The sequence below is a fragment of the Fimicolochytrium jonesii genome, assembly GCF_025526975.1.
Source record: "Fimicolochytrium jonesii strain JEL569 chromosome Unknown EV422scaffold_10, whole genome shotgun sequence".
NCBI lineage: Eukaryota > Fungi > Chytridiomycota > Chytridiomycetes > Spizellomycetales > Powellomycetaceae > Fimicolochytrium > Fimicolochytrium jonesii.
In genome coordinates, this window is record NW_026515677.1 from 142,530 (window position 1) to 165,959 (window position 23,430).

The 23,430-nt window shown below is 55.8% G+C and overlaps 9 protein-coding genes across 9 annotated transcripts; 3 read left to right on the forward strand and 6 right to left on the reverse strand.

Annotated features, from left to right (window-relative positions):
• Window positions 1-538: 538 nt before the first annotated feature.
• On the reverse strand, window positions 539-1,627 carry EV422DRAFT_36296 (40S ribosomal protein S26-B). The gene is made up of 3 exons (XM_053066666.1): window positions 1,513-1,627; window positions 857-1,034; window positions 539-786 (listed from the first exon to the last, which is right to left on the reverse strand). Exons 1-3 carry the CDS (start codon window positions 1,513-1,515, stop codon window positions 620-622), a joined length of 348 nt encoding a protein of 115 aa, XP_052925854.1. The 5' UTR covers window positions 1,516-1,627; the 3' UTR covers window positions 539-619.
• An 866-nt stretch (window positions 1,628-2,493) lies between these two features.
• Window positions 2,494-3,499, forward strand: EV422DRAFT_36294 (uncharacterized protein). The gene has a single exon (XM_053066665.1). The coding sequence runs from the start codon at window positions 2,730-2,732 to the stop codon at window positions 3,339-3,341; it is 612 nt and encodes a 203-aa protein (XP_052925855.1). The 5' UTR covers window positions 2,494-2,729; the 3' UTR covers window positions 3,342-3,499.
• Window positions 3,500-4,684, reverse strand: EV422DRAFT_36293 (uncharacterized protein; the record flags this gene model as incomplete). The annotated part of the gene is made up of 1 exon (XM_053066663.1): window positions 3,500-4,684. A coding segment is annotated over one exon (1,026 nt), but the record flags the coding sequence as incomplete, so codon positions are not given.
• Window positions 4,685-6,256: 1,572 nt separating this feature from the next.
• On the forward strand, window positions 6,257-8,067 carry EV422DRAFT_36455 (CRAL-TRIO domain-containing protein). The gene is made up of 2 exons (XM_053066677.1): window positions 6,257-6,686; window positions 7,116-8,067. The coding sequence occupies exons 1-2, from the start codon at window positions 6,357-6,359 to the stop codon at window positions 7,911-7,913; spliced, it is 1,128 nt and encodes a 375-aa protein (XP_052925857.1). The 5' UTR covers window positions 6,257-6,356; the 3' UTR covers window positions 7,914-8,067.
• A 583-nt stretch (window positions 8,068-8,650) lies between these two features.
• On the reverse strand, window positions 8,651-10,060 carry EV422DRAFT_567034 (S-adenosyl-L-methionine-dependent methyltransferase; the record flags this gene model as incomplete). Its single annotated transcript, XM_053072492.1, has 6 exons — window positions 8,651-8,823; window positions 8,898-9,073; window positions 9,150-9,237; window positions 9,309-9,354; window positions 9,456-9,828; window positions 9,900-10,060. 6 exons carry the CDS (start codon window positions 10,058-10,060, stop codon window positions 8,651-8,653), a joined length of 1,017 nt encoding a protein of 338 aa, XP_052925858.1.
• A 575-nt stretch (window positions 10,061-10,635) lies between these two features.
• EV422DRAFT_567035 (ribonuclease T2-like protein) lies at window positions 10,636-11,409 on the reverse strand (the record flags this gene model as incomplete). Its single annotated transcript, XM_053072493.1, has 1 exon — window positions 10,636-11,409. The coding sequence occupies one exon, from the start codon at window positions 11,407-11,409 to the stop codon at window positions 10,636-10,638; it is 774 nt and encodes a 257-aa protein (XP_052925859.1).
• Window positions 11,410-17,034: 5,625 nt separating this feature from the next.
• EV422DRAFT_594600 (kinase-like domain-containing protein) lies at window positions 17,035-18,542 on the reverse strand (the record flags this gene model as incomplete). The annotated part of the gene is made up of 4 exons (XM_053073584.1): window positions 17,713-18,542; window positions 17,448-17,581; window positions 17,294-17,347; window positions 17,035-17,237 (listed from the first exon to the last, which is right to left on the reverse strand). Coding segments are annotated over exons 1-4 (867 nt in total), but the record flags the coding sequence as incomplete, so codon positions are not given.
• An 11-nt stretch (window positions 18,543-18,553) lies between these two features.
• On the forward strand, window positions 18,554-19,771 carry EV422DRAFT_527571 (uncharacterized protein). Its single transcript, XM_053070220.1, has one exon. The coding sequence runs from the start codon at window positions 18,698-18,700 to the stop codon at window positions 19,580-19,582; it is 885 nt and encodes a 294-aa protein (XP_052925861.1). The 5' UTR covers window positions 18,554-18,697; the 3' UTR covers window positions 19,583-19,771.
• A 149-nt stretch (window positions 19,772-19,920) lies between these two features.
• On the reverse strand, window positions 19,921-22,716 carry EV422DRAFT_527573 (ABC1 family-domain-containing protein). Its single transcript, XM_053070221.1, has 6 exons — window positions 22,312-22,716; window positions 21,733-22,081; window positions 21,381-21,663; window positions 21,269-21,311; window positions 20,814-21,195; window positions 19,921-20,704 (listed from the first exon to the last, which is right to left on the reverse strand). The coding sequence occupies exons 1-6, from the start codon at window positions 22,571-22,573 to the stop codon at window positions 20,356-20,358; spliced, it is 1,668 nt and encodes a 555-aa protein (XP_052925862.1). The 5' UTR covers window positions 22,574-22,716; the 3' UTR covers window positions 19,921-20,355.
• Window positions 22,717-23,430: the final 714 nt, after the last annotated feature.

Below are 23,430 nucleotides of genomic sequence, written 5' to 3' on the forward strand. Positions count from 1 at the left end.
TATCCGCCAAATCGGTCGGTCACAAGTGGGAATGAACGCTATCGTGGCTTCAACGAACTGCTGCGAGTGGGACGGAGTTTGTGGATTGTGGACAGAGTCTTGCTGTAGTACGGGCGTTTTGCTTTCTTTGGAGGTTGGACGTTGTATGTATCCACTCGCTGCACAGAACATTGCGTTGGTCACCCTTCCATAAACCGATGCCCTTTCAATACTTGATACGCAGTCCCACACTTGCGAGCTTGTCCACTTGCAATCAGAGCTTCCGCAACGGCCATGTCCCCCACAAGCACAACTTCCCTCCCTGTGGCTTCAACCTCTTCCCTCCCTGTAGCTTCAACCTCTCCGGGCGAGGATGCAGCACATCTTCCCGGCGATGCTCCATTGTTCTCTTCCGCAGCACGAGGCGGAAGACTTCCACATCAACCTCCTTCAGATCTTCACCCACACATATGCGCATGCAGACCAAGCACAATACCAGTGCCCGCGCATACCCGTGTCAACAGACAGTGACGAGCAAACTCGACAGGAAGGCTAGGTTTTTCACTGTATATTCCAACCCCATGTACAAAATCCAGACATATCCATCATCGCCAGGCACAAGACAAGAGAAGATATACCCTTAAGCCTTGGGGGCAACGGGCTTCTTGTCCTTCTGGAAACCACGGAAACGCTGGGGAGGGGTACGGTCACGACGACCTTCGACGGAGCGAACACGGACGATCTTTGAGTGGATGGCGCAGGAGACGCAGTAATGCATCTTGATGTACAGCTTGGGGAGAGCGTACTCTACAAAATTCCAAAGGGGAAGGTTAATCGCTATTCCTGTGTTCTCCAAAAACAAAGCTGAAAGTCTTACCTTCGAAGACGGAGGCCTCAGACAAATCGCGAATGGCAGCTTGCTCAACCATGTTGCGAATCAAGAACCTCTTGATGGCCTTGTCCTTGGGGACGCATCGCGCGCAGTTGGAGCAGCGGACGGGCTTAACGTGGCCGCGTCCGTGCTTGGAGCGTCCGTTGTTCCTCCTCTTCTGAGTCTGCGAGGGAATGCCGAGAAATGGCGTGTTAACCCTCCATTTGACAAGCACTGCGTTTGTGTGTTCCGTTCTCCCATGTTCTTCATGGCCCTCTCAATGCTCGAAATGTCGCCGTTCCTCTGGGGAGTTCGCTGGTACCCATGCCACATCTCAGCCCCACGTCAGAATAACATCCTCACACATGAGCGAGCTGATACCACGGTTCCCCGGAGTTGCCACACCCATTGCCAGCGAACCCGTCGAATATCGTATTCCAGTGCCACCCCCTTCCCTCTCGGCGCCGTTGTCCACAAGCCCTCTCTCCACAATCGCAATTCGAGAATTCAATGTGGGCCAATTCGGTTCCACTCGTTCGTCCGTCCGTCCATCCATCCGTCCATCCATCCATCCGTCGCTCGGAACCCCTCCCTCCACTCGCATTCGTCCATCCTTCCTCGGCGGTCGTCGCTGCTGCTCCTTGGTGGTGTTCGGTGCTTACCATGATGAGATTGTGGTTCCCACTTAGACTTCGCCGGAAATTGAGAGGGCTGTTCAACTAATGCCTGCGAGCGCTCAGTGACCCAAGCACTCGGCCCGCAACCCGCGTCGATAACTAACTGTGAGGAAAATAAGTAACAGGTCACGTGTCGTGTTTTAGGTTGTTCAATTAGCCCATTCAGCATCTGTTTCTCTGTTTCCTGGGCGAAGTAACTATTGTGGAGGAGGATGGATTCGAAGGGGACCTCAGGCTACTACAGACGCTCACTCTGTGACGTTCCGTTCTGCTGTAAGGAGCTACGTTCACCTGGGTGGAAGCAAGAGCGGGTGACAAGGCGTCCAAAGGTGAAGCCGGCCGCCACTCTCGGCATTCCACAGCGCAGGCCGCCGCGTGCTTCTCCCGACGAACATCGGAGAGCAGTCCCACTGCATGATGCATTCAGCGGAATGTGTTGGAGGATGCCGAACTCGGTGTGGACATCCCCAATTCCAGTGTCCAAAACGGTCGGAGCACTCCCGCAGTCCAGAGACATGTCCGAAAACGCGTGTGACATGAACTTGAACCTGAGCGATCCCCTTTTTGCCCTCACAAATCCCCCTTTCGGCATCGTCCCTTGCTTTTTTCATTGCTGCCGTCGGCCGTTGGACAGAAAGGGACAAGGAGAGGGATCTGCCGTGTGGGCTTTTCTATCATGTTACGCTTTTTCGTCCCGGGTCAGACTGTCGAGCTGTTCGTGCCAGACCTGAGAGGTGTGGGAAAGAAGGCTGTCAAGCATCTTGCACAGCGTTCCAGTTTCTTCCCGCAACTGACAACTATCAGCTGAAGACAGCATACTCTCGCCGCTAGTTTCTGAGCTCTCCTGCAAGTCTCGCTTCCCGTTCTCCATTCCTCAAGATCGTTGCCCGTCCCGTGAGGCACCCCCGGTGTTGTCTGACAACAGTTCCTGACCATCTTACCATCTCCGAGAAGCACTTCGCAATACAGCTGCGGACTGACACATACACTCCCAATACCGTTCTGTTACGGACTCACATTGAGAGAGGACACCGCGCTAGCTGCGAGACGTTTCTTTGGGCACAAGTCGACGGAAGCTCACCAGGCATTGCGGCCATCTCGGGAAAACCAGCTGCGCACGACTACGCACGCGTTCTCCCCCAGAGTCATCTCAAAGTCCGACAACCCCCCCACAAACCCCGCCGCCCTCGAACCCCCCAACCATGGTCAGCTTCTACCTCCTCCACCGGGGCCTAACCTACTTCACCACCTCGGGCGCCAATTTCCTGCCCCTCCTCAAACACGCCATGGACCTCTACTTCGCCAAACGTTACGCCAGCGTCCCGTGCGCGCAGCCCTGGTTCCGTTATACCTGCTTTGACGACTTCAGTACCGACTGGTCCTTCCGCACGGAGCTCGGCTGCGTCTCCATCATCGCGCTGCTCACGGTTCTCATCCTCGGCTTCCACACCTTACTCGCCACGTACCATTTCATGTGCTGCTGGACCGCACGGAAGGGCGATTTCCTTGCCGGCACAGAGTTTGGATGCTGCGGCGCCGCAGCGGTCGTGATCGGCCTCGCGGCGGATGACGAGGAAGTCAGCCGCGTTGTCCCGACCAAAGTGAAGCATCGCCGGATGACGAGGGTGGTGACCGCCGTGTTGGAGGTGCCGTTGATTGCGGCGGCGTGTGTGGCGATTAATATTGATACGTCGGATACGGTGACCGATAGTCATCGGAGCAGTTTGTGGTTGCTTTTGGTGGTGTTGATGTTGAATTTGTCGAGCTTTATTGATAATATATATGAGGGGTTGATGATGTTTGTTATGGTTTGACGACATACCCCCCCGGCGTAGTATCTAGTCTTTCCCCCCCGAGATGGGAGTTCCCCTAACGGACATAATCGTGGCGTATTGCTGTTAGTCTTATACTTTGTCTGAATTTTCCTGTCATCAGAATACGTGTTAGAGGCAGCGAGGACGTTGATTCTGAAGCCAAGAAACGTGTGGTGGTGGTATTTGATCGAAATGTACATATCTACAATGAGGTTGCGGGGGTGTGTATGCTACATGCTATTTACAAAAGTCAAGAGTGTCCCTCAATCCAAGCGTCCGTAATAGGATCTAACCTAATCCTCTAAGTATCTCTACGCCTACACCGCACAAGCAACCACGCCGTTCGCGACCAACCTCGCCCTCAACGTCTGTCTAATCCTCGCCTCGACCCGTCCCCGCTGGCCCATCCCCCACTTCCCCAGCCGCGTTTGCCGCAGCATCCTCTGCCCGCTCTCCACCCTCCGAATCTGGAACCCGGCAAAGTCCCTCAGCCACGCCACCCACCTCCCAAACACCTCGCTCGGGACGACCAGCTGCCACTGTAAACCCTCACAGATGGCCTTTTTCATCGCGACCAGCAGCGCGGTCGACAGCCCGCTGACGTAGGAGTAGTGCGAGATGGAGTGCGGGATATCGTTCAGGAACGAGTCGGCGGTGGAGATCGCGGCCGTGAGGAGCACCAGCGGCGCCAGCGGGGTGGAGGCCATGACGTGGGTGACGGCGTGCGTGTGTCGTGGGTTTGCGTGCGCGAGGCCGGCGAGGTATTGGAGGGCGAGGAAGACGGTGGTGGGTTTGATGAGGGTGCGGGAGAGGATGGTGTGCAGGGAGTGGGTGAGGCGGGGGAGGTTGGTGGTTTTGGCGGTTGCGGGGAAGAGGTGGATGAGGACGTGGACGGCGAGTTTGGCGAGGGAGGCGGTGTGCGAGGAGTGGGTGCCCCGGTGGTGCGGGGTGGGTGCGGATGGCGGGGAGGTGTCGTCCATTGCTGTGCCTTTGCGGAGATGTGATATGCGGCGGTTGATTGTGTGCGGTGTTGGTGGGCGAGGGATATAAGAGACCCGAGGACTATGACCGACTAACAGGCGGGCGCACCGCTGACATCGACACTGATATAACTTGCCAAAAAAGCTTGTTCTTGCTCCTTCCTTCACTTCTTTCCGCCGATGCCGTGGTAATTCCCGTCTATATGATGAATGTCCCGGAGCCGCACGGAAAGGGGTTCGCCGCGGCTGTTGAAGCGACTCGAACGAGTATGAGAATGTGAAGAATGGGTGATTGATGAGCGGGGAGCGGGAGTGTGAGTGTCTGTGGATGGGATAAAGTGGCGAGCGGGTATTGAGGCCTGAAGGAAAAGACGAACGGCCAAGTGTCAGAACGACGAACCCCCACGGCCAGCGCGCGTTGCGGTCTGGGCTTACGTGATTTCCCGACGGCGAACCATGCGGCCGTGTTGGTTGGCGCTCAATCAAACGCGTCCCGTCTTGCTATTTTTGAGCAAACCAGTGGTTTCACTTCAAATTCAGAGGGAGGGGGCCAAAGCGCCGCCGGGGTGCTGCCAATCGTAACAAACCTACTAGTAGGCCTCAAACGGTTCGACTCCCCAAAAGCTATATCCCAACGCCCAGTTTCACTTCTCAATCACTCCCATCGCCCATAACTCCTCAAAGTAATGCTTCCCCCTCTCATGTTTTGATCGTTCGATGGAAGGTGTGGTTGGGTACGTAACGTAAAAACCCACACGGAGATGGACAAAGCCGGTTCCTGTTTGCTTGGTCGAGTCTTTGCCCAATCATGCAGCCTTACAAATGCGTATACCGTACGTACGGAACTGCCCAGTTTCGGGGCGTGCCGGAGCTTACTTTTCGTTGGAATACCTGTGATCGGAGGTCTCTGAAAAAAGGGTTCCCAACACATCGTTGCGAACCAATGTTGCCGGGATCCCCGACCAGAAACATTCAGATGCAGCTGCATTTGCCTCGTTGAGCACGGAACGGTGACATGACAATCACGGCGCTCGAAGCATTCAGGGGTGTGCCGTTTTGGAGCGTTATGTGGATCCGGCCGGAGCACATCCCATTTTGGAGGACCCCATGCTGGAAGCCCGCTACGAACGGGCCTGCTCCCGAGCATTGAGTCGTAACCCCTTTCGGGACGGACAACAACGGCTTCAATGCAACTTTTTGTCGAAACATATGTTGTTGTGTGATGGGAGATCCCCCACACAACGTTGCAGACCAACGGGTGCTCTCTTAGATTCGACACGGGATCCGCAAAGAACAATACAATACACGCTGACGGTATTGACAATTCCCCTATTGCGGATTGAAAGCTATCTGCCGGAGCGCATCCCGTCTCGTAGCGGAGTTTACCGGGGTATCGCATTGTCAAAGCAACAGGCCATGATATAAATGGGAAAGCGTCCGCTGGTGTCAGGTGACGTCCCCAAGTTTCTAAGTTCCATGGTTGCCAAATGACGAGCGGGAGGTACGAGCTCCGAGGACATTTGGGAGTGAGGGCGGGAGCACAAATGAGTTCCTTTACGTATACAGTAAATAAGGCGCATTATTACGTAGCGGGCAGAACGGGGATTTCCGCCCATTACCGCCGGGTGGGGGCCTATTACCCTCCCCAACACTGGAGCTCGCTTGGTACTGTATACATCTATAGATCGTAGCTTAAAAGTGCTTGATGAGACGATGAGATGATGCTGTCTGTCTGTCGCGTCCGCCCATGTCCAAATCTGTGTCCAAATAACCGGCCAAAAAACCATACGCTTTCTGAACAAGGCCGCAACGGACCGCTGACTGACGGACTTTAACAAAAGACCCTCATCCACAAGGACACCCCCCCAACTGCTCTTACCAAGCTCAGCCTCACGAGTACATATACCCAGAGTGCCAGCTTATACACTGAGAAACCCGCTCTGCGAAACAGTCGGCCTGAGAAGAGCTTCGAATTCGGGGCATTTGAACACCTTACTTACGACTGCTGGACCAGTCGTAACTCCTCCCAACAACAATGGAATTCCATCCAGCAGAACAACCACCAGCAACAGTCACTGCAATCCCAATGTCCGTGCCAACGACCACCACCGCCACCCCCGCCCCCATCACCCCTGCACCGCTCACAACCACCACCAGCACAGTCCCCGACGCAACAGCCAACACCCACCTCACAATAAACTTTGGCACCCAGGAGAACTACGAGGCCTTTCGAAAGCATGTTAGGGAGGATCCCACCTTTTTGAAATTGAGATCCCAGGAACTGACAGACTGGTGGTTGGTCAAATTCTTTGATGGGGCGAGAGGGAATACGGAGTTGGCATTGAAGATGTTGGAGAGGACTCTTGTAAGTTGAAGGGACGCGAGCGATAGGGGGCGGTTGCTCGAGGTTCCGAGCGATAGCCGAGCGATAGCGAGAAGAGTGACTGAGGTTCGCGAGCGAAGCGAGGTGCAGGGATGCTTCGGTCTGGGAGACCCATAGGTCGACCATAGCGAATGCCTTCTGGTTTGCGATGTGAGCGCGAGCAATAGCGAACCGCGAGCATTGCAAACGGCTTCGCGAACGACAGCGAAGCGCGAGCGGCGCACTTGCGCCAAAGGCGCAAGACTCCCGTCACCGCATTACTTAGCGAGCTTCGCACATTCGCGGCCCGACCTCCTCGTAATTCGCGAGCGGAGCGAGCAGGGTATCGATCATCCATATAACCATCCATCAACCATCCAATCGCATCGCAACTGACATTCATTTTCCCTCATTTTTTTATTTTCATTTTAGCAATGGAGGATAGACTATAAGTATTCTTCGCTCCGCACGGAGGACTTTTCCGCGGACCACGCGACCGGCAAACTGTACTTCCATCACTTCACAAAAGACTCGACCCCCGTGCTGATCTGGCGCATCTGCCGCCACAAAGCCGACCCCAAGAACGTCGAACACACCGTTCGCTTCATCGTCTCGTTTCTCGAAAAGGGCACGCGGGAAGGGATCATCACCTCCCGCCTCACCCTGCTGATCGACCGCGTCGGCAGCGTGAACGAGAACGTGGAGGGGATCGCGTTTTTCCGGAGCTTGACGCACGTGTTGCAGACGCATTTCCCCGAGATGCTGCAGCGGTTGGTGATCTTCCCCACCAACTGGCTGCTGTGGACGGTCTGGAAGGTCGTCAAACCCTTCCTGGACGCCTCGGTCGTCGAGCGGTTATCCCTCCTTGGCCCGAAGGAGTATAAACAGGTGTTGCAGGACCTGATCAGCGCGGAGCATCTGTCGCCGCGGTATGGCGGGACGAGCGTGGATTGGACCGAGGCCGTTGGCGGCGGCGGCGGCCATGTCGAGGAGTCCGATGACGACGACCCTCACATTGAGAACGGTAAACAAGCCCCCGGCCGCGACTCCGGTGTATCCGTCTCGGCCGTCTCGCTCGACGGCCTGCATATCTCGAAGAAGGCGGACCACTCCTCGTCCTCGCACAGTCGGTTTGGGAAGGCGGCGGGGGGGTGGGGTGTTGGGAGCAAGATGAGGAGGATGTTCAAGGACGCGAAGGAGGGGAAGGAGGGGGGACAACAGCATTCTTAAGCACGATTTGGGAACGGTGTAGTGTAGTCGTAGATGGGATTAGAACGTTTTAAACCCAAGAAACGAACGAACAGAGACTCTCCACCCCACTTTCATCCCCCGGACCGCCCCCCCGCCTTCCACTTCCGCCTTCCCCCTCTTCGCCAACATGTGACGGCGACATACATCGAACCAGTTTAATCGTTCAGGACATAAAGGCCTGATCAGAAGAACTCATATATATATATGTACGCCTCGCTTCCCACATATCATCGACGCCCCGTTTGTAAATATATTATCCTTCCTGTAACGACCGATCTCTGCTTCCGATGGTGAGCTTTGCGTCCTACCCGCAGGTTGTCCTTTCATATGCGGCAGCGCGCGTTTCATGGAGGCCTTCTCGCCTCCCCATCGCAGATCTACCTGCCCAACTCGTCTATCTGTCTATCTACCCTGCACTCCGTGTACCGCCATTTGCGCCCGAGACTCGGGCGCGGATGGCCCGACGTGCATGCCGTGACGGCCATCCGACGACGATCGGGGTGCCTGAGCCTGAAATCTCCCTTCGCGCATGGTGCGGTGTGACCCTATACGACCCGGCGGGGAGGTTTTCCGCTCTATCCAAACGGGGGCGATGCTCTCCTCCGTCCGGCGTCTCGATGACAGATATCCGCCGGCGGGGGCAGCCAGTCGTTTCCCTCGACTCCAGCCATGTCCCAAAAACCCTGGAAGACAGGGTGGAATCCAGGGGGTCCCTCTCACTCCGCTGGCTTCACCGCCTCCCCAGGGTTACCACCCCGCAAAGGCTTCCGGAACTTCCCCTGCAACCACACCCTGTACATCTTCAACTCCCGCTTCCGATTCACAATCAACCTGCGATCAACCGCGTTCTGCTCCACAACGAAGTCCTTGAACATCCCTGCAACCTCATCTACAATGAAAATAGTCATAGGGGTTAGATACGCGAAGAGAGCTGTGGTCTTTCTCGGGAGGGGGTTTCCTTACCCTGCGTGAAGAAGTAGACACGAGTGCCGTCACCGCGGATGTAAAAGTTGTCTTCGAGCATGCGGCCGCCTTTTAGGCGGAGTTGGGCGAGGTCGTAGCGGCCGTAGTCGCGGAAGAGGAGGAGGCCGCCGGGTTTGAGGACGCGGTGGATGTTGGATACTGCTGTTTTCCATGAGCTGGACAAACAGGATAGGGGAATCGGGGTCAGTGAAAGTGCTCCTGTACGCAAAACAAGACCCTGACTTTGCATACCTGGGATGTATTGCGGAGAGGACAAAGATGCAGGTGCAGATGTCGACGGATTCGGGGGCGATGTTGGGTGGTTCTTCCGAGGTGATATCTGTGCATACGGATATCGGTTTAGGACCATGCCTCTGTTTTCGCGGTTCCCATCTCGCAGGGTATACTTACCGTAAACAAACGCTCGACATTTGCTCTCGTCGTATTCCGGGTTACTCTGATTCATGAATGCATAAGAATCCGCCAAACCCTCATCAATACCCAATCCACGCCAAGAGCATCGTCAAAACCCTCCCCTCGACCAGCCAGCCCACCCACCTTAACAACATCCACAGCAACCGCCGAATAATCACTCGCCCACACAAACAATTCCTTCCCCTCGGCGGCCCCAATCAACGGAAACACCGTGTTCCCGGCCCCACACCCAATCTCCCACACGGTGAACCTCCCCTCCCCGTCCTCCCCTTCCTTCCGCTCGGGCAACCCCGCGAAGATCTCCGGAAACTCGATCCGCAGCCAGTTCCGGTCCTTGAAGAATCGATTCGTGTTCTTGGCGTAGAATGCGTCCCACATGCGCGAGGCCTCCGTGTCGTATTTCTGCACGAGGTCCGCGGGGACCGGGTTGGCAGCCTGTTTGGCGATCAATTCCAGAGCGGTGGATTCTTGCTCCGCGTCCCATTCTACATTGTCCCTGGAGGGTCCCACGGGAGGTTGACCAAGTGGTAATGGGCATGGACGAACACGGACGAGTTGGTTACGTACCAGGCGTTGAAATTATACACATCCTCCTCGCTGTCCAGGAACCGGGTGCCAAAGTCGCTTACGCTGGAGACCTGCTTTTTGACATGCTCCTCTGGTCGGTTTGGGGGAGGTAGGGTCGGCTCGGTGGTGGTCGCTGGGGGCGAGGCGTCGGTGTCGGCCATGGTTGAGGCTGCACTAGGTCGACGGCGGGGACGATAACGGGACGTTGCTTTCAGGTGGAGTCGGGGAGATATTGAGCTTCCAGTTCCTTGGCGAATGTCAGAGTTGGCAGGGATGCGATGAAGAATGTGCTGCTCGAAAAGTTCACAGCAAACCTCGCGCGTTTTGCCCACACAGACGAGCCAGGAAAACATCGGCCCATATACACAAACGCTAGGTAATGAGGAGGGGCGCCGTCGGCAGCAGCTCAAGTTTCCTGCCATCTCTGGGTTTCAGCAAGACAGGCATTTGTCTGTCCAAGCACAATTGGTGTGGGGTGAAGTGTGATTCAGAAGGTATATGACATTGATGACCGTCAGTAGACAGAAGCATCATGCAGACTAAAGTATATACATAGATAGCAGAGAGACAGTCGTATATGGTAAGTAAGGGTAAGCTACAGATAGTATATAGTCTAGAATGATCTCGACAGTTACTCGACAACCACTAAATGTACAACAAAGTGCCCAGGCTTTTGAGAAAAAGCTGCCGACGGGTAGACATTTGTCCGACTCGAACGTTGAGGCGACCAGCGCCTTTAGTAGTTGAACGTGGTGGGGCAGTTGTCGCTGGCGCCCTTGAGGGGCGCGCCGGCCTTGGCGCCGTTGGGGGTAGCGTAGAGAGCGATGTAGATCTCGGAGATATATCCGCCGACGCAGATGAGCTGGAGTTTGAGACCGGGGTAGGCCGCCGTGAGGGCATTGCGGAACTGGGTCTTGGTGTACGAGCCGCCCGGTGTGATGTTTGCGTTCTCGAGGGCGGCGCCGATGGGGAACTGGTTGCGCAGGCCGAGAACATAGCTAAAGTACTTGTCGAGATCTTGTCCATCTTCAAAGCCGGGGAAGCATTTCTTCGCGGCGGGTGTGAAGCATCGCCCGTGCTTCTCCCACTCATGTGCCCAGAACACGTTGTTGTCGCCGGTGTAGCTGACCCAGTGCTGGTTCATCTGGTCAACGAGGTCCGAGTCGACCGCCGACAACGTGTTCGTGATGTCGTCGTAGGTCGGGCCGGCGCACCCGTTGGTCTGGCCTCCCGCGCAGGTGTTGGGCCAGCCGCCGTGCACGGTCCAGTCTTGGGGCACGTTGTCGATCTGGCAGCTCTTGGTCGCGCAGTAGCCTTGCAGCCATTGTTGGGCGAAGACGATGATGTTGTTAGCGAGGCAGCAGGTATTGGTGGTGCCGGAGCCGGAGCAGGAGGTGGCGGTGGGCGAGCAGACGGCGCCGGATGCGCGGGGGTTGAAGGGGAGCGTGCTGGCTTGGATGCTGGATGTGAGCAGGGCCGCGGACAGGATGGTGGTGAATGTGGCGTGCATCGTTGATTTGATGTGTGCTCTCGCGATGTGGATGGGCAAAAGAGAGGAGAAGGTTGCGAAGAGCAGGAGGAGGAGGAGCTCGGAGTCGATGCGGATGCGGATGAAGGAGGACACACCACCAACCCTCCTTCGTTTTATAAGCCGGCGGATATCCTACAGCAGAGTCGAATCCTATGGCGGAAAACGTGCCCTGCGTCTGTGCCCGGTCGCTTCGATCACGTTGTGACGGGTGCGAACAATCCCCCCACAATCACGAGAGAACCAACGTTTTCCAATGCATATGCCGTCTCCTCCGTGTGCAGCAGATGCATCCCCTCCCAGATCCCCCAGATCCGATCTACAGCATGTACGACGAAACCCCCTAATTTGAGATCCCATAACGGTGCGCGAAAAGATGCGGCGGTATGCCAACGGTCAACCGGTCATGACTGGCGGGGGCCGCGGGGTGCATGATAGGGAAGGATACCCATGCCCTTCCGCAAATACTACGCTTCACAGTACCGGCTAGGGTGGCGAAAGAAAGACACCCTGTCAGCAGTGTCGAGTGAGATCCGCGCAGATTCCTGCCCCAAATCTTTCGCGGTGTGACGCGCGCGCTGCCATGTTCGAAAAGAAAGATCAACTGCCCCCTTTGGGATCAGACATTCTAAGGATCCACCTGGTGCCGAGTGGGAAACATGCACGTGCAGACCCGTTCGTCATCGTTTACTCATGCATGCTGCCTGCCAGCAAGGATTCGTGATGTGCTGTACATGAATCAGGTCTGATGCTCTTCGCAAAGGCCTGGGGTAGTATCTTTCACGCCTATCACAATTTGGCGAGTATGGATCCGGATCGCTTGTGTGTGTTACTGCGACGGTTCAACGGATGGGGTTTCAGTCAAGAATCAAAAAGGTGACAAGGTTCCCTGACCTTCGCCGTATCAAACGCCCGCTTATCGGCATACCAGCAGGGTATTTCGAACGGCACCGTAACATTTCAAAGGTTCCATATTCCTCGTCCCATATTCGAAAAAGAATATGTGTTCCCGTGCCAATGTCACTCGCGCTGATCCGACGTCCCGTTTGTATCATGAGCGTTAACTTCTCTTAGCAACGCCTAAGTGTGACGGTGTGGTCAGGCTATGGATGGGATCTCGTTGTGGATCAAAGATTGCGGTCAACAGTCAGAAAACGGCGATCACCAAAAATTGTGAAATCTGTAGTTTTTCTGAAGGGCCTTTTGGGGCAAAATTCTCCCGATGATGTAATGTCTCAAAACGTGACCTCGGGGCTCGAGCCTCGGTGACGGTCGCCCAGGTGACGGTCGCCCACAACAATCGGAGCAGAAATGCCTCCCGCTTCGACGGAAACGTTTTCCAGAAGAGACGGAACGTGATTCTGTGAGCTGTGCACAACTGCAGATTACAAGAGCTCAGACGCTAGCCGTACTGTACGCAAGAACGTTGACTGCGACCTATAAAGATCAAAAACGTGGTGGAGCATTCCAGAGCGGCGTTTCACCGCAGGTTACCAAACGCCTGATGAGTGCAATTTACATATATAAAGCGTAGTGGTCCGGAACATGGCGTTCGACGACGAGTGCAGACTTGAGCAGGTCCACCATGTGCATGTGCATGTAAGTTTGGAGGTCACCGCAGGTGCTTCCTTAGACCGTCAAAACACCTTGGCGAGCTCAGGTGACGCGGATGGCGGGGTGCATCCATAGCAGTCTACATGTTATTTGAGCTTGCTTCATCGTTCCCGGTTGAGTTGAGCCCTCAGCTTACACCCACCGTCGCGGGATACTCTTCGACGCAAAGACATTGAGTAGGTTGTATCGGAGTCGGGATCGTCCGCCATCACCGGGCGTTTTGTAGGTCTAGCCGATTTGTACTCGAGGCGAACCCGACGATCTATTGATCTACCCGCCGACTTCGCAGTAACTGCAGCCGTGATGACGAGAGAGGAATCCAAAAAAAAATGTAAATATATCCATCTTGTAAAAGGCTACAGTAGTTCTCAACCTCATCTCCCGGAACTCACTCTCTCAACATCGGGAAGATTTGCAAGAGCCCAAGATGGTGGATGGGGGCCGGGGCCCGCTGGATGCTGGATGACAGGAAAACGAAGGACAGTATCATATTCTCGATCAAAAAGGTGACGTGTCAGTAGGTGTTCAGCAAACAGATGAGCATTCCAAGCGACCTTCTGCTTTCCCCATGAGTTATATTCATAAATGTAGACATATATGTGGGTGTCGCTAACATGATTGCAGCGTTAAGATCATGCACGAATCGAACCCTACATAGTATACCTCCTTCTCGGAGGTCGAATCTGAGTTTCAAATTTTCCATACGGACACCCATACGAAACCGACGTCATCTACCGGGATATTCCTTCAGTGTTTGCACGGTAGAATCAAGCGCCACGCAGTATACATACATTGATTCTGGTCCTGTTCATCTTTTGCGTTCGGGACGACGATAGCCATTTGAAGGGCAGAGACACATCTGGCATAACCTACAACTGTCAGCGCTCCAAGATCAAAAGCATGAATAGCCTGACGCGAAACCAATTCCCTCACCGTGAGGACAACATCGCCGAATAGACATACTTCATGGGAAAGGTGCTGTTCAGCATTGGTAGCAGTTTCTCTTTCGTGCATTTCGGCGCCTTCGCGAATTACCAGGATCCTCAGATAGTAGAGAAAAATTTCAGGGTCGGTCTGAAGGCAAGAAGAACTACCAGTGACTAACCTGTGCGAAGGGTACCCGGTAACGTGTGTGTATCTTGTCTCAGAAGGGTTGCCTCGGCATAAGAAGAGATATGGGGTGAAATGAAAATGTCAGTACCCAATCTGTTTGTGGATCTGACACATGAATCGAGAACACGTCTGTTCCAGCGATACGTATTGCATCCCTATGCACAAGTGTGGGTCTCTAGGGTTTAACGCCATGAACCACCTTGCGAGGAAAGCTAAGCGTCCTCCTACCCGGAATGCGAAGCAAGTTCACGTTACGAACAGAACATGCCAGGGCTGGGGCGTGACAAGGATGGCAGAGTCTGACAGAGCAATCTGCTCAAGCTATGCACATCTACGCCGCCTTCCGGTTTGAAATGTTAGAGACGAAGCCGCCCCCCGATGCTCAGTATCTTTGATCGCAAGGACATCCAAGAGCTGGTTAACGAAACAGCTTTGGCTGGGCAGGAGCAACCTCCGAGTCCACTGTTGCCAGTTGCCAGAGTCGTGGATCGGGCCCAGGAAGCGATTACTCATCATCCTGTCCTTGACAACCCCCAGAAAGATACTGTGGCCTGACACCAATGCTCACCTTTAGAAGAGTATTCTGGGTCGAGTGTACGTGCGTGGGATTTTTTGAGGGTATTGCGAACTTATGATTGCGAAGATATCCAACCCAGTAAGATTTGTGAGATGTTACGTAAGCCAAACTCCGCTGTGGTTAACCGGTCCTGTCAAAATTCTTTGATCTCGGGCCTGTTTCGGGCCACGTCTCGCAAAGAGCAACCATAATATGATCTCGAATTTCAGGAATAAGGTAGCGCCTGTTGTCGCTGTGACTATACGTCGTGCTCAATTTCGCTCGCCACTGGAAGTCATGAGCCGCTCCAGTAGCCCAACCACTTCTTCGACGACGTCGGAATGCAGTTCGCTCAGCCAGCCCGGGTTGGCAAGCCCAGCAAGGCTCATTTTGCGGGTATCAATAGCCAGTTACATCGCCGCCGAAAACATCAGCGACTACTCCGAAGCCGCATGGAGGCGGTATGTGAAACATAACAAGAGAGGGAGTTTTCGGTGCATGCCCGTGCGGCTGGCTGGGAACAGCCGAAGATCGACATGTTCAAAACAAAGTTCGGACTTCTACGCAAATCGTTGGTATGTACTCTTTTCCTTCACGAATCTCTCTCTCTTGAGTCTTCTTCCATGAGGGACCTCGTTTCAAGGACTCCGGAGACCATGCAGGGTGATCCCCTGCAGGTCGACACACTCATCAGGCGAACTCTACGAAGACAATCCTTCTCCGAACCAACGATCTCCCGCCGATAACCTATGCTTCGCCACGCCGCCGCGAGGTCTGACGGCCCTCGTGCAACTTTTTTTCAAAGGGGGGTGGCTTGCGAGGCCGGTTCAATAGGGGTGGCATCTACGGTCGCCGTCCTTGACGACGGGTGGATGGCGAGCCAAGCCGGGAACGGGGAGAGGGCTGGTGTGGGGGGTGGTTGAGCTCCTTGGGTATGCGGGCAGGATCCGGGCTTCGTTTTGTGTGGAGGGCATGGCATGTTCTGCACCGCGTAGTCGTAGAAGGCCACCCTTTGCACTGGCCACCTTTGACGCCTGCTGCGTTCATCGGGGGGGTCGACCGGGGTTCCGTCCCAGGAGCGTGGTCTTTGCTCTGGGACGCTTCAAGGCCCGATTGGGGTGCATGTTGGTCCTTGGAGTCCTCCGGTCCTTCGCGCCCGAAACACCTCCTCCTCCTCCTCCAGCACCACCACCACCACGTCCACCACCACCCTCCGACCCCATCGCCCTCAACCACAGACCAACTAAACACTGCCCCTTCATCGTGTACTCACTCCCATCCCCGTGTATGCGCCCCTCACGACCCAAAAACATATGTATACACCAAAATCTACATACATCACGACGCGGATTGGGGGGTCGGGTGCATATACAGCGACCCCGTGATGCGCTATGCGGAGGGGTATGACGGCGGATATGTGTTGGGTGGCCGGCCCTTCACACCCCCTCGTCCACCTCGCCCTCTCCTTCCTCCTCCGTAATCCACCCCTGCCGTCTGCCCGCCCCGTCGTTCCTAACTTCGCCGAGAGTGAACGCGCGGCCCTCCCATCTCCGTCTGCCCCGTGCTGCCGACGGTGCGCGGCCTGTCCCGGCCGGGGTGTTGAGTTTGCTCGTTATGGGGCCGGGAGCGATATCTGGGGTTGACAAGGGCGTGTCGGCGTCACTGGCCTCGTCGTCCTCGAGATCGGGTTGCAGCGCTGCCGGTGCGGCCGACGGGGATGGGGACCCCCGCATGGCATTCATCAACATCCCGCGGCGGCCGGATTCCAATGTCGCTGAAGAGGGTGACACCGCCGGCGCCTGTGAACTCCCTGGGTGGTGAGATCCGGCGGCACCGGTGCTCCTCCCCCCACGCGACGCGGGTGGATTCAAACCCCCCGGCGACGACGAGACGGGGATCCCCGTTTTTCGTCTTGCGAGCGCGAGATAGTCGCCCGACGCCATCTCCCGTTTTGGCGGGGCCGGCGGTGGTGGGTCGGTGGGGGTGCTCCCACCGTTGGTCCCCTTTCCTCCAGTGGTGGAGACGGCGAGGTCGGCGAGCGCGAACGGGGATCTCGTATGCAGCGGTGACGACGCCAGCACCGAGTCCGGGGACGGCGACGGTGGCGCGACTCCCACTGACCCCGCGTGTTGTTTTCGTTGTTGCTGTTTGGCTAGCGAGAAATACCACATCGCACAGCTCTGATCACACCTATTCGCCTTCACCGACTGCATCATCGCCGCCGTATCCACCCCCGCCGTCTCCAACGCTCTCAACAGCTCCAGTTCCGCCGGGGTGGAGAAATCACCCTCCGTCTGCTCCCCGATCGCCGCCGTGTCCCCACCAAACCACCCGTCCCCCAAAATCCCCTTCAGCGTAACCCTTTCCCTCCCCTCGAGTTTCAACATCGCCCTGATGAGCGCACACGTGTCCGGGGCGAGGAAGGCGGGAAGGTCATAGTCGAGGGCGAGGATTTTGCGTTTCATTGTGGATTCGTTGTCGTCGTCAAACGGGAGGTAGCCGCAGACCAAAGTGTAGAAGATGACGCCTGTGGTTGAGAAGGTTAGTCGGGGATATGGGGAATAAGGAGATGAGAGATGTTACCTAGGGACCAGACGTCGACTTGGGAGCCGTCGTATTGTTTTCCGATGATCATCTCTGCAAAAGGGGGGCAGGAAACTGGGGTTAGGGCACACGTATCCCACCGTCCCTCGTTCCATGCGCTCAAAAACCCCGTCATATTCGCGCGCAAACATACCTGGCGCAGCATACCCAATCGACCCACAATAAGTGTCAAGCAGGTTCCGCGGGTTGATTTCCCGGGTGAACCCGAAATCGATCAGTTTGACGTTGAGGGAGTAGTCAAGGAGGACGTTTTCGAGTTTCAGATCTCTTTGTGATTGGGGGGGAGTGGGGGAAAAAGCCCCAGTTGGTCAGTAAGATTTCCCCCGTGGAAAGACTCCCGTCCAAGCCCAAGAATCCCCACCCACCCCTTCTGCTCAGTTTTGACCCTTCCCCCTCACCTATGCACAAACCGCCTGTCATGACAATACCCCACGGCCTCCACCAACTGCCTAAACACCCTCCTCACATCCGGGCCCGTGTCATCAAACCGCCCATGCGCACACACATAGTCGAACGCCTCGCCGCCCTCACAAAACTCGGTCACCATGTAGATCCTCGTCTCGCTGGTCATGACCTCGTACAGGCGCGCGATGTTCGGGTGGTGCATGTGTCGCCATGTGGAGATTTCGCGGACGACGGCGGGGGCGTGGATCTTGTCGACGATCTTGATGGCGACGAGGGTGTTTGTGAGGCGGTGGCGGGCGAGCTTGACTTTGCCGAAGGTGCCTTCGCCGAGGGTGCGGGTGAGGGTGTATCCGCCGATGGAGGAGAGGGTTGTGGCGCTTAGTTCTTTCAGGAGGTCCGCGGGGGTGCTGGTGGTGAGGCTGCTGTTGTAGGCGGCGGTGGCGGCAGGGGTGAGTTTCAAGCCTGTCATGTGATGTGGAGAGCTGTCAAACGGACGGCTTGGGGAAACGGAACAGGAAGAAGCGTTACCGGCTAAGCGAGAGTTTACCTCCAAGCGGCGGCGCCATTTTTGCTGTTTGTGTATGAGAGCGGTGTGTATGAGTAGGGAGCGAATGGATGGAAACGGAAGGGCGAACCGCGTGTCCTAAAGTGTCGATCCCAGTAACTTGTGGGCCCAAGCGGACATACAGTAGTCGTTACAGCCATGCAGCTCGCGATGGGGGGGCTCCCACTGCACGAACTCATATGGTAGCAGTCCTGTAGGCAAACACGTTCCAAACACGTGCGCGCGGAGACCCCCCGGGGGGGCGAGGGGATTCACACAACAACTGGCAGACGTGCGGCCTTCTTCTTTCTCGCTCACCCCCGCAACAACCTCACATATACAGTAAGTCACTCCGCTCTATTCTTCTTCTTCTTCTTCTTCTTCAAGTCGTCCCCTACTCCCTCCAAGTTGCCCCACCGCCCCCCCCAGCGACAATGCTCGCCAAACAGACCCTCCACACCCTCCTCCTCGCCCTCCTCTCCCTCTCCGTCCACGCATCCCACTACGCCGACGACGCCGACGACGACCTCGACTCCGACCCCATCTCCCATACCCCTCCCCAACCGCGCCCCGCCACCGACGACGACTGGACAGCCCACCTCTTCCTCGACGCCGGCGACTTTGCAACCTCCAACATATACTGGATCCTCCCCACCTTTGGAACGTTACTGTTCTTGAATGTGTTGTATTTTATGTATGCGGCGGGACGGTTGATGCGCGAGGAGATTGTGAGTGTTCGGGCTGTGGAGTTGGGGGTTGCCGTTGGGGAAGCGTGGACGACGGTTACGACGTGGGCCGAGTTTGGGAAGTGGAGGGGTGATATCGCAATGACGAGAGCGTACTCGACGGCAGAGGAGGAGGGTCCATCAAGATCGACATCGTCAAAGGCACAGTCAAAGTGGGAGGAAATCACGCCAACCCACGGCACCTACCTCTGCCACACCACCGAGGTTTCCCCCACCGAACACGTTTTCGTACATACCCGCACACCACACACACCCGCGTCCGGCTCCCTCTGGTCCAACTTCCTCTGGCGCACATTCGCACAACATGCTTCAACCACCTGGACCATCGAGGTTCGGCCATCATCACCCGGAGTGAACAAAGGGAGCATCGTCTACATAACAGAACAACTCCGGATCGCGTCCCCATTCTTCCGCTTCGCTACGGTCATGTTCAAGGGAACCGGTGGGGACGTGACGAGGTTTTTGAAGGATTTGGCTGCGGAGAGCGGGGATACGCAGGCGGTTGTTGTTAGGCCTGTGCAGGGGAGGTTGGAGGTTGGGAAGGGGCCGGTGGAGGATAAGAAGGATTTGTAGGGCGCGGCGCCCCCGATTTGGCATAGGCCTTTGCCCTGTATATATATGTACTGTATACTGCGTGGTGGTTGATCTACACTGATGATGAAAGGATATCCCAGTAGATTTCGTATGGGTGTCCCGTACGGAAAATTTGCAACTCAGATTCGACCTCCGAGAAGGCATACTAGTATGTAGGGTTCGATTCGTCACAATTGCCAGTAGCACCACTACTTCCTCGACGACGGGCTTGCGCGGAAAACTCTCTCTCCATACCGCCTCCCACGCGGCTTCGGAGTGGTCGCTGATGTGTTCGGCGGGCGATGTAACCCGGCTATTGATACCCGCAAAAATGAGGCTTGCTGTTCCACGCGTCGCCGTTCACCCCGGCAGTTTGAAGCGAACAATACAGTTCCCTCCCGGTCTCCTGCAGGAGTTCGCTTTCGTATCGATTGTTCCTGCAGCGTACCGAAAGCCGGCGCAGGCCCCATTTCTCAAACGGGATCGGGGGTGGACCCGTGGGCAGGCTTTTCCAAACCTCCTCGCAGCTTCCACGTACATTCCGCCCCCGCACGATGACAACACTAATCCCAAGCGTAATTTCCACAGGAACATCCATTCCGCCCAAAAAAAACCCTGTAGCGTGTCTATGATCTACATGTACATACATATAGCGTTCAAAAAAGGGGTTATCTATGCATAATCCTACAGGGGGGTCTATGTACACGCATCAAACCCCCATCCGCAACCATCGCCTCCACCCCCCAATTACTCGCACCTCGCCAGCAACACCCCTACCCCGAGAACACGGCCTCGTCCACGCGGATCCCCAACCGCTCCAACCCCTCCCTGACCCCGCCGTCCAGCACGTCCTCAAACCCGCCGCCCGCGACGCCCGTCAACACGTATCTCAGTTTCTGGACGGCGCGCGAGAGGTGGAAGGCGAGGGTGCTGAGGAGGAGGGTGAGGCGGAAGGTGTAGTAGTTGAGGCGGGCGGCGAGCGGGGTCAGGAGGGTGGTTGGGGATGCGGGGGGGGAGGTTGGGGAGGACCAGATGGACCAGTCTGGGCCGAGGGATTTGACGGCGGAGTGGGCCATGATGTTGATGCGGTTGACGGGGGAGCCGAGGTATTTATTGTTTGCCCTTTCCAAAAAAAAAAAAAAAACACGGGAAAGTGAGAATGAACAATTCACCGTGCTACGTGCCTCTCGATGTGACCATTCCGCCCGGGGTACAGCCACAGCATACATACCGGATGATATTCAAGTTCCGGCCAATGAGTATAACCTCCTTCGGCAACAGCTCCGCATCATCCAGAAACCCCCGGATCGTCTCCTTCATCCTGACCTGCCTCTCAAACAGGTCCCCCAGATTCACCGACCGGTCCACATGCACCGCTTTCCCCGGCGTCCACGGTCTCTGGATCGTCGCGCTCGCAAACATGCGCACGTCCTTGATGCCCCATTGCGAGGCGATGGAGGTGAGGGTCGTGATGTCGCCGGTAAAGATGGATTTCCAGAAGAGGGCGTAGTCGTGCGTGAAGGTCGGCGTGCAGTGGACGTAGAGGCCGTGGTCGAGGAGGACGATTTGAGCGGAGGCGGGGTGAGAGGGGTGTGGGCGGATGATGATGTTGCCTGAAAGGTATGAGGAGGGGTTGGTTTTGGGAAGCATTGGAGTCGTGTGTTCATCGCCGTGTGCGGTGCTTACCTGGGTGCGGGTCGGCGTGGACGAAGCCGGATCGGAAGATTTGCTAAGGGACACAAAGGAGGTTAAGACGGCAAATCCTTTGCACGTGTTCACGCCTCCAACCTATACACACATCAGCAGAAACCTCCACAACAGTCCTCATAACCCCCTTCGGGCTCCACCCCCTCCTCATCATCTCCTCCGCACTGCTCGTAAACCTCAACCCCTCAATCCACTCCGTCGTCAACACCCTCTTGGAGCTTTCATCCCAGTACACTTTGGGTATATGCACGCGCTCGTTGAGATTGTCGGGCGCAGAGGCGAGGTTGTGCGCGGCGAGCTCGGCGTTGCGGCCCTCGTTGATGAAGTCGGTTTCGAGTTGTAGGTGGCTTGCGATGTAGTTTGCTTGCCATGTTCTAGGGAGAGAGTGCATGGATTAGATAATGTGATGACAATGACAATGGGCGATATGGGAATAAACTCACAAAGGCAAATCAAAAAAGAACTCCAAGGCCCGACACAGAAACTTATACGTCATCAAATCAAACCCAATCTGTCTCCTGATCTCCGGTTTCTGCACCTTCACCGCAACCGGCGTCCCATCCCTCAACGTCGCGCGATGAACCTGCGCAATCGACGCAGCAGCAATCGGTTCCTCATCAAAAGACGCAAAGATCTCTTCGGGCTCTTTACCAAAATCGGCGTGGATGATCTTCCGGACGGCGGAGTAGGGGACGGCCGGCGCGTCGTCGAAGAGGGTGCGGAAACGGAGGTAGGCGGGCGGGAGGACGGGGACGGCGGCGATTTGTTGCCCGAATTTTATATACAGCCCGCCTGCAGATGACATGGGAGGAATGGAGGTCAGTTGATTGCGATGAGGATCGATGAGGTCGATGGAAGACGCGAAGCGATGGATGTTGGGAGCGATGGATGAATCGATACCCCGCTCGCTCCGCTCGCGACGAGGATGTTGGGCTGGCCTGTGATCCGCGATCCTGGACCTCCTCGGCCTCGCCGCACTCGCTGAACGCCATCGCATGCCGCCATTGCACGCTCGCCCATACCATTAGTTTTACAAACATCGAGTATCCTCTCCGCGGTCCTCTCATGCAGTTTCTCAATATTCTCCGCGTTCCCCGGCACAAAGTTCCATTTATAGTCTGCGGTAACAATCGCACCGGCGACCAGCGTCCTTATATTCCTCTGCAACGTCCTGTCGTAAGCATAGGTATCTAGCGCGGCGACTCCGAGCAGGGCGGATGTTGTTAGTAGGCCTAGCCGGCGTAACCGTGAGGGTTGGTGTGGGAGGAAGGATGGGCGGAACATGTGTGGGGGTCGGGGCGAGGTGGACTGTTTGTGGAGAAGGCGGACGAGACTGGAGGGTGCTGTTTGTAGGTTATGTATATGGCCAGTCTCTCTGTTTGAGAGAGCTTTGGTGTGAACGTTCGACGACGAGCGACAGGCGGAAGTTCAACAAGTTCATGCCGTCAGTGCCTCGCCCAATGCCCTTGGATGACTCGCGTGCGGATCGGGCTTTCCTTGTTGTATTCCACTCACGTGACCCCAGACTTTCGTGACGCGATCCCATGAGATTACTGAACTCCTCGCCGTCCGTCGCGTTATGCGAGGAGACATTTCCGTACATGCCGTTTCCCAAAGCAACAAAGGGTTTCGTTGAAGAAGCCCAGGAAAGAGAAGATAATCCAAGGGTTTATTCACAGCAGCGGGTGAATGTATGTGTACGACGAGACTTGACGCGAATTCGACGAAAAGATTTGATTTGGATTACTCAACGAATTCGTTCGTCATCAATCACCCAGGGGAGGCAAGCGGGAAGGAACAGACCACATTTGTTGATAGAATCATTCTCTGCAGCTTATGTCAACATGAATGGTGAAGGACAGCATTTGAAAATATGCAAGAGAGGTGGGACTCTATAACGAGAGGCTTTATGCAAGAACGATGCAGCTCTACCGATCTGCTTTTCGATGTAGGTTTGTCGCTATGAAAGATCCGGAACTACGCAATACTGATCTCCTCTGCTTCTTCACCGTAACGTCCCAATCCCCCTGCCGCGATTGCGACCCTGGTCGAAAATTGCATACAACACCTGTGTGGAAACTTGGGGAGAACGTGAACACTGAATAGTCAGATGAATTCGCAGACAACGCGTCCAGCACGCG

Coding starts and splice junctions, on each gene's coding strand:
- EV422DRAFT_527571 (XM_053070220.1), top strand. CDS start 18,698: ATGCTCGCCAAACAGACCCTCCACACCCTCCTCCTCGCCCTCCTCTCC.
- EV422DRAFT_527573 (XM_053070221.1), bottom strand. CDS start 22,573: ATGTTCCGCCCATCCTTCCTCCCACACCAACCCTCACGGTTACGCCGG. Junction 22,082..22,311: donor CGATGTTTGTAAAACTAATG/GTATGGGCGAGC, acceptor TGTCATCTGCAG/GCGGGCTGTATATAAAATTC. Junction 21,196..21,268: donor CCACGCCGACCCGCACCCAG/GTAAGCACCGCA, acceptor CATACCTTTCAG/GCAACATCATCATCCGCCCA.
- EV422DRAFT_36455 (XM_053066677.1), top strand. CDS start 6,357: ATGGAATTCCATCCAGCAGAACAACCACCAGCAACAGTCACTGCAATC. Junction 6,687..7,115: donor AGATGTTGGAGAGGACTCTT/GTAAGTTGAAGG, acceptor TTTTCATTTTAG/CAATGGAGGATAGACTATAA.
- EV422DRAFT_36294 (XM_053066665.1), top strand. CDS start 2,730: ATGGTCAGCTTCTACCTCCTCCACCGGGGCCTAACCTACTTCACCACC.
- EV422DRAFT_36296 (XM_053066666.1), bottom strand. Junction 787..856: donor TGAGGCCTCCGTCTTCGAAG/GTAAGACTTTCA, acceptor GGAATTTTGTAG/AGTACGCTCTCCCCAAGCTG.